Below are 8,956 nucleotides of genomic sequence, written 5' to 3'. Positions count from 1 at the left end.
GCAAAACAAACAAGACAACCTTTTCCTATCAGTTCCATTACAACTAAAAATCCTTTTGATTTACTACATTGTGATGTATGGGGGCCTCACAAAGTCGCCACACACTCAGGGGCACGTTTTTTTCTCACTATTGTTGATGACTACACACGTTGCACTTGGGTCCTTTTAATGAGACACAAGTCAGAAACTCAACATCTTATAACAAAATTCATCCAGTTTGTTCGTACACAATTCAATAAAACCGTTAAAATCTTAAGAACTGATAACGGCACAGAATTTCAATCACTTAAAACCTTTCTCCATGATCATGGTATTGAACTGCAAAACACTTGTGTTTATACTCCACAACAGAATGGTGTTGTGGAACGAAAACATCGTCACATCCTAAACGTGGCTCGTTCCCTTTGTTTTCAATCCAGTGTTCCCTTAACTTTTTGGGGAGACTGTGTCCTCACTGCCGTTTACATAATAAATCGGCTTCCTACACCTATTTTGTCCAATCAAACTCCATATGAGCGCTTATATAACAAACGTCCAAACTTATACCACTTAAGAGTTTTTGGTTGTCAATGTTATGCCACCAATGTTCATCCAAAACTCAAATTTGATCCACGTGCTACTTCTTGTATTTTTGTTGGGTACCCAAACGGACAAAAGGGTTATAAACTCTATGATCTTACTACACATCAATATTTTGTCAGTCGTGATGTCCAATTTTGTGAAAATATATTCCCTTTTGCCCAGAATACTTCACAAACATCACAAAACCTACCTCAGCCGCAATTAATTATGGATGCTGATCAGATTTCCTTTTCCACTAGTAATGTCCCACCTTCAGCAACTATAGACTCCTCTACCAGTCCTTCTCCTTCCTCAAATAATTCACCTCATAATTCTTCTTCACATTCTCAAATTGTGTCCACACCTTCCGCAACTCTTTTCGACGACCAACCACTTCGTCGATCGACTCGCACAAAACATCCACCACGTTGGCATCAGGAGTACTTTATGCCGCCTGGAGCCAATCACGCTGCCCCAGAAGCAAGTCCACTTCAAAATACCAGGTATCCCATTACTAATTACATGACACTCTCTAACTTTTCACTTAAACACAGAACCTTTTTAGCTCACCTTACCACGCAGGTAGAACCTAATTCTTATGAAGAAGCTGTCCTACATCCCCATTGGCAAAAGGCTATGGATCTCGAATTACAAGCACTGAAACGTAACCATACATGGAGTCTTGTTTCTCTTCCTGCAGGTCAAAAGCCTATCGGTTGCCGGTGGGTTTATAAAATTAAATACAATTCTGACGGATCTATTGAGCGCTATAAAGCCCGTCTTGTTGCCAAAGGTTATACACAAGTCGAGGGAATTGACTACCGGGAAACTTTTTCACCAACAGCAAAGTTGACTACAATGCGATGCCTGCTCACAATTGCCGCAGCCCGAGGATGGTACACCCATCAGTTGGATGTCCAAAACGCTTTTTTACACGGTGATTTGCAAGAGATTGTCTACATGACTCCTCCACAGGGACTTCGCCGACAGGGGGAGAATTTGGTATGTCGGCTTCATAAGTCCCTTTATGGACTCAAACAGGCTTCTCGCAACTGGTTTTCCACCTTCTCCATCGCCATACAACAAGCTGGATTCACACAGTCCAAGGCCGACTACAGTTTATTCACAAAAGTTCAAGGAATGTCTTTTACTGCGGTACTCATTTACGTTGATGACATTCTATTGACAGGCAACAGTCTACAAGAAATGAGCCAACTTAAACAAACATTACTTAGACAGTTTCACATCAAAGATTTGGGTCCTTTAAAATACTTTTTGGGCATAGAATTTTCCAGATCCAAACAAGGCATATTTATGTCTCAACGAAAGTATACACTCGATATACTACAGGATGCAGGTTTAATTGGAGCCAAGCCAGAGAAATTTCCTATGGAGCAGCAAATGAAGCTCAATGCAACTGATGGCGAGTTACTACATGAACCAGCCAAGTATAGAAGGCTTGTTGGTCGCCTCATTTACTTGACAGTAACACGGCCTGATATAGTTTACACCGTGCGGATGCTTAGTCAATTTATGGGCGAACCACGGACAACACATTGGAACACTGCACTCCGGTTGTTGAGGTATATCAAAGGATCACCTGGACAGGGTCTTCTATTGCCATCCACGAATTCCTTGGAATTGAAGGCTTATTGTGATTCAGACTGGGCAGGATGCCGTATGACACGACGATCTATTTCAGGATACTGTATATTTCTTGGGTCTTCCTTAATATCGTGGAAATCAAAAAAGCAGGCAAATGTTTCGCGGTCATCTGCTGAAGCAGAATATAGGGCAATGGCAAATGCTTGTTTAGAGATTACATGGCTTCACTATATTCTACAGGATTTGGGTGTGAGAAGAGTAAAACCGACAAAACTGTTTTGTGATAACCAAGCAGCACTACATATAGCGGCAAATCCGGTCTTTCACGAGCGTACAAAACATATAGAGATTGACTGTCATATTGTACGTGAGAAGTTGCAGTCAGGACTTATTAGACCATGCTATGTTCCGACTAAAATGCAGATTGCAGATATCTTCACAAAGGCTTTAGGACGGGATCAGTTTGAAAATCTGAAAGGCAAGTTGGGAGTTCAGAATATTCACTCTCCAACTTGAGGGGGAGTATTAAGGAAAATATATTGTATTTATCTTTTCCATATTTAGATATGTGATTATTTTGTAAAGACAATCAATTACCTGTAAATAGCTTAATGATAGGCTGATGTTTAGGAGATGATATGGTATATATCTCTGTATAAATTAGTGTTGATGATCAATAAGAAATACACAATTCTCCATAAAATTAATTTCTTCGCTTGATATTTTAGAAAACTTTTGGTCGTAACATTTTTTTCAAAACCAAATTGTGACATCAACCCAGTAAAAAGGAGGTGGATCCCATCCAAATTGGGATTTATTGTTTGATGATGCATTTTTGCACCAAAGCCTACCCTCCTATTCTAATATTTGTCTTCTATCGGGGCACCATCCCCTAGTTCTAATATTCATTTTTGGGTCCATGAATATTCAATTAAGCGGTAAATTTTGGACACGATCGTTAATCACGTGTGATTTTATTGATCTTTTTATGAATATGTAATCATAAAAAAATATAAAAAAAAAAAAATTATCATAAATGTTATTTAAAGGAAATTATCATGAAAGAAAAAAAAAAGGGAAGAAATGTGATTTTGACTCACTTTTTAAATTCTTTGAGAATAATGACGACATAAAAGAATCTTTGTAGAATAAGGAATCTAAACATTGCAGCTCTTTCTCTAATCCAAAGCTGTCGACCCAATTGATGTCCCATTTTTTGGAAGTTTCTAAGATTCTTCTGAAACATGAATCGTGGACAACGTCTATTCACAATTTTTGTGGATGCATTTGTATGTACTTATGCAAAACTCATGATAATTTATGCGTGAACCTCCAATAATTATAAAGATTAATATTGATATTCGGCATAAAATATTAATTAGCAAAAAGAAATACTAATTTAGAGACCGAAGAGAGAACTCTATATATACCATGCAATAAAACCCTAATTTGCGATATTTTGAAGGCTATCATTTTCCAATATGAATATTATATAAATGAGCATAAATTTTTTAGCTATATAAAAATTGAAAATTTCAAGCAATAATGATTATTATTATACTAATAACTATATCTTACACTTTTAAACCTACTACGAACTTCATACGTAATATAACTAAATTAAACAATTTCATGAATTGAAATCTGATTCATCCTCAGCCAATCGTATGCCTCCATTGACATCCACCTTCTCTTCTCATATAAATAATAACACCAATTATAGTTTTGGGTCTTTTTGGTAAAAGATAATAACACAAGACGACGAGTAAAATACAAATAAAACGACAGACATCACATAGATAGGAGTAGTCGGCGGCAGGTGATAAAGGAAGAGAATGAATAAAATACAGAATGAAAATGCAGGGAACCCCACCTTTACTGAGTGCCGCCCGCCTCCATAATTTTTGCTAGTGCCAGACCACATCAAGAAAAAAACATATTACTGATGTAATGGAAAACCCTTTAGCAATTCTAGTAAGATGTTGAATCATAATTGCAAGATCCCGACTTCGAAATTTATACGGTTATTAAAGAGTTTTATTTGAATATCATTTTCGGTTTCAAATGAAAAAGAATATTGGCTAAATATCAATATTAAAAATTAATTTTTTTTTTAATTTTCGTTGATTTCTCTAAATTATAAAGGAGAATAATTAAATTAATATGTTCCATAAACTTAACTGGTGGAGGTTATTTAGCACTTAAAGGTGTTGGTAATGGAGACAGGTTGATGTGAACTGTATCTATATTCCAATAGTTTGGGGTCAACTAAGAAATTTAAATATTATTTACTGATTAAAAAAAATAAAACCCAGGTTAATCAACTGGTACAACAATTTGAAGATTATTACAATATTAAATGAATGATTTTGGATATATTTATATATAAAACGAAATGAATGAAGAACAGCTTGGCAAGTTGTTCAAGAAACCAAAAACATATAGCAAATGAAGAGTTTAATAATCAAAGAAACAATATTAATCTGTTGACCTTCCCAAAAGTATTGGAAACGCGGCTTCCATGTAGCGTCATCTATCTATTTTCACTGCAATTAGCTGTATGTATCTGTAAGCTTATCTTGCAAGTTGCATTTTCAGAATTCTCTCTCTCTCTCTCTCTTTTCATTTTAAAATTTTAAAATATTCATGAATTGATCAACTCGAGAGATTTACAGTTTTGTTTACAGTAACCGTGATTTTTAACCTGCTAGAGCGCAATTGTCTTTTGCACTGAAGCTGTAATGCGAGTTAACATAAAACCTGTGGGAACGGCCAAATTTCAAGAGTTCACCCATTGTAGTATATATCCAACTAAATTTCTAAAACACAGTTATCAACACTGGAACGGAAGGTGAAACTTCATGGGGCAGGGAAGAATACGATAGCATAATCCACAGTCTAGCACAGTCAACGGAGAAAATGAGAGCAAGAATCGAAATGCATTATACTTCAAGAGCAACAAGAAACAATCGTTAATTAAGTTTACATCGATTATGAGTACACGATTTTCCATCCCGTTTCATCCACGAGCATCACTAGTTCCTCATTTCATTGTCATTTTGATTATTTTCTTGCACCTCTCCCGAGTAAGATACCTTGCCATTTGGATACGCATCTCAGAATCTCTCTTCATAAATATAAACTGAATTTCCTCATCAAGAACAGATGAAGATGCCCGTCAGTAGGAGGAGGTAAACGATTCAGCAGCTGACCAACTGTCCCATACATGGCATGATTGAAAAAACTTCTCGGCCATAGTTAAATAGTATACTTCTATAAGGGCAGGGCTGTGCTCAGTGCTCCAACAGTAGTTAAACGGAACTGTCAATCAAGATGTCATCTGCTTACTGGCGCCTGGATTTCTGCTGGGGAGGATAACTGGTTCCCAGTCCTGGTGGGTCTTTCCTCCGCAAATGTTGCTGCTGATGGGGCTGGGCAACACCCCGTGGCATTGGTATGCCAGCTGGATTCATTCCACCACCCATCCCTGCCTGAGATGCAATATTGTATGCAGCCATGGGGTGAGTTTGCATCCTCTGCATACCAATAGGCATTGTTCGAGGAGCAGATCTATTTGCCACTCCATGTGCACCGGCCATGCCTCCAGACACTGCATTTCCAGATGATACTGGTTGCGGAGGTTGAAGACTAGTTGTTCCTTCAAAATCTGTATTTGTGTCTACTGGACGAATAGGATAGTTGATCACTTTCTCTCCAGGTTGAGAAGGCACCAATGTGTTACGGCCTGGTAGAGGTTCAATCCGGAAATATTCATGCTCTAGAGCTTGTGCTGCAGTTATCCGCTTTCGAGGATCATATTCAAGCATCTTAGATAGGAGATCATATGGAGGACTTTTTGGAGAGAGATGCACGACATTATGCAGTCCTGGATTCTCATATTTGTGCCCTTGAATATGCTGCAGATCTGATTGCCAATGCGGAAGATTTGCAAGTGTTGGCCACTTCTCAATCGTAGGATGGCCTAAGACCTTAAATATCTTGTCAAGTTGATCAATCTGGAAGGGATTTGGCGTGGATTTAGCTTCTGCCCCTTGAAAAAGAGGCTTCAAGGTCAAAAGCTCAGCAAAAATGCATCCTACAGCCCACATATCAACCGCACTTGTGTAGTGCTTTGCTCCAAGAAGCAACTCAGGTGCACGATACCAAATGGTTACCACAACACCATTATCAGACAACGGCTTCAAGGGAGCTTGATATATTCTTGCAAGTCCAAAATCAGCAATTTTGACAACCCCATGTTCATCTCCTTCACCCATAACCAGGATGTTTGATGGCTTTAGATCTCGATGTATGATCCAATTACTGTGAAGATAGTTCAGTCCATTGAGCAACTGCCACAGCAATGATTTCACTGTGTACTGATTGATAATATGGGAACCCTTATCTCTGTGATGCCTAATGATTTCATAAAGATCATGTTCAGCATAATCAAAAGCCAGATACAGTGACATATCAGCATGATTAATGTGTACATTCACAAGCTTTACAACATTTTCATGTGAAATCTCACGAAGCAGCATGATTTCACGGATGGCAGTTGGGGATACACCATCTCCATCCTTGGACTGCTTGAATTTCTTGATGGCAATAGATTTTCCACGATTAGGATTAGACTTTGTTTTTGCCAGGAAAACAAGACCATAAGTGCCTTCACCAATCTTGCCAATCAGATTATATTGTTGTAGCCACTCTGGCTTCTCACTATTGTTTGTGTTAGTTGCGATGCTCCTGTTGCTTGTGGTGCTGTTGCCATCTCCCATGATTTCTGCATAACAGCTTTGGCTCTAGGTGCCTTATAAAATAGGATACCTCACTAAAACTGTAATTGACAACCAAAAGGTGCAGCAGTTTGCTACAGCTGTTTGTATAGTAATTGTAACACTCCCTGCAGTTTGATTTGCAAGGAAATAATTTTCATTAGTGAAATTATCAAGATAATTAATGGAAGTCAAAATGATAGAAAAGATCCACATTTTAACCCAAAAATTTTTCGTAGTTTTCATGTGTACTAGGATCCTAGACCATAACACCTAACTGAAAAAATATTCTGCAAAAGCATTGAAAACTTATGTTCATAAAGAATACAACTAAACGACATTGAATCCCTTAAGAAAAATTCTTACTTATATTGTAAATTGCTATAAACAAAAATGATAATAGAAAATGGCTATTTACATAGCTCAAGCAATCCAAAACTTTCCAGAGTGATTTATATTAATCATCAAATAAAGACATTCCTTCTCAATTTATGTAATCTAAGTACAAAAGCATAGCTATCATACTTAACAATTTTTTGCATTTTCCAACTCAAAAAGTCAAACGCAGCATTTTTAGAGTTCAAACATAGACAAGCACAAAATTGAGAGAAACATGGTGGCTCGCAGGCAACATGGAAGAGTCATTACCAATAACAATTTATTTATCCCAGCTACCTATATAGTAAAAAAATTAAAATGACACATATATCTGACGTAATAACAAGGTCTCATATTGTAAATATTGAGTCTGCTTAAACAACGTGCAATACAAAATTTCTGTCATTCAAGCCAGCTCTGGCCAAGTTCAAAAATTGAAGCATTAGCACTTAGCTAACCCTTGCTCAACACTCAAATTAAGGTTGATTTTTTTTTTGCATAAAAAAAAAAAAAAACTTTTCTCGTACCCTTTGGAGGCCTAATCTTGCCAAGCCTATGATTTTTTGAGCTTTGTATTGATTCAATATACTGCTTAACAAGTGAAACCTGAACTATTAACTATCAGTCTCTTTATATTTGGTAAATTAAGCAATCCCAAAAGCATAGGTTCATTCCAAATAGGATATCTAACACATGACAAGTTTCCAAATTTCCCACATGGAAACACACACACAAACACAAAGTGAGGAAAAGATTTAAAATTAATCACAAAGAATCTTAAATTTCAAATCAAACAAATAATGAAACTTGTGCACGAGTGAGGGAATTTTACATTGCCAAATCTACTGAATTGATGGGCAGGGAAGACTACTGCGCGAATATTCCAGGATTGAGGGTCATAAAAATGGAGTAGATGAAACAAGGACATTTAAGGGAAAAAAGGGAGGGAGATTCTACACGTTCGAGCTATATTCTAAAGGGCTGATTGTGGCACCATCAACGACTGCTGTGATTTATCTAAAACAAGAACGTACATGATAGCATATCTGAAACAAATAATTAAAACAAGAAAAAGTTGGACTGAATTTACCCACCAAAAGAATTGACAAGCAGATCCAATTTAGCATAGACCTTGATCTTCTATACTCGCCATAACCTGAAGCTCAAAATATTGTACTGCCAGAGAAGTGAAGAAATTGACGACTATTGGCAGAAGAGTGAAGAAATCGATATCGACCCGTGAGAGTTTTGTACACCGATAAAAACTAAATTAGGGTTTCTGAGTGTAAGATTAAAGATAGAGGTAAACGGTGTGAAGCGTCGAGCACTAATCTGGCCCTCCAGGCTCCAAGAACAAAACGGGGATGAATTACGGAGGAGGATTGCTAGAGTATTTGTGCAGTGAGCAAACGATTAAAGAGTACAGATAATATATTCAATCCACAACGACAATGTCCTGCAATATGCGCAAGCGGGTCCGTTGTAAAATGGGTAACAATGAAGGTACCCGATAGAAACCGAATTAACTCGTTTCGTCTGGACTGAACTCTTTTCTTTGCTTGCTTGATTTAATTTGGTTGGGTTCAAATGAAAAACGACGTCGTACTAGTAACAATGACTGATTACAGAGCTGA

General features: G+C 37.3%; 1 protein-coding gene across 1 annotated transcript; it reads right to left on the bottom strand.

The window, feature by feature from the left end:
• Positions 1–5,086: 5,086 nt before the first annotated feature.
• CDKE;1 (cyclin-dependent kinase E;1) lies at positions 5,087–8,866 on the bottom strand. Its single transcript, XM_012231285.4, has 2 exons — positions 8,417–8,866; positions 5,087–7,072 (listed from the first exon to the last, which is right to left on the bottom strand). The coding sequence occupies exon 2, from the start codon at positions 6,945–6,947 to the stop codon at positions 5,511–5,513; it is 1,437 nt and encodes a 478-aa protein (XP_012086675.1). The 5' UTR covers positions 6,948–7,072; positions 8,417–8,866; the 3' UTR covers positions 5,087–5,510.
• Between the last annotated feature and the right edge of the window lie 90 nt (positions 8,867–8,956).

Source organism: Jatropha curcas, chromosome 4, assembly GCF_041381405.1.
Source record: "Jatropha curcas cultivar XTBG-Jc1 chromosome 4, XTBG_Jcur_1.0, whole genome shotgun sequence".
Taxonomy (NCBI): Eukaryota; Viridiplantae; Streptophyta; class Magnoliopsida; order Malpighiales; family Euphorbiaceae; genus Jatropha; species Jatropha curcas.
This window is presented reverse-complemented; position numbering and strand designations above follow the sequence as displayed.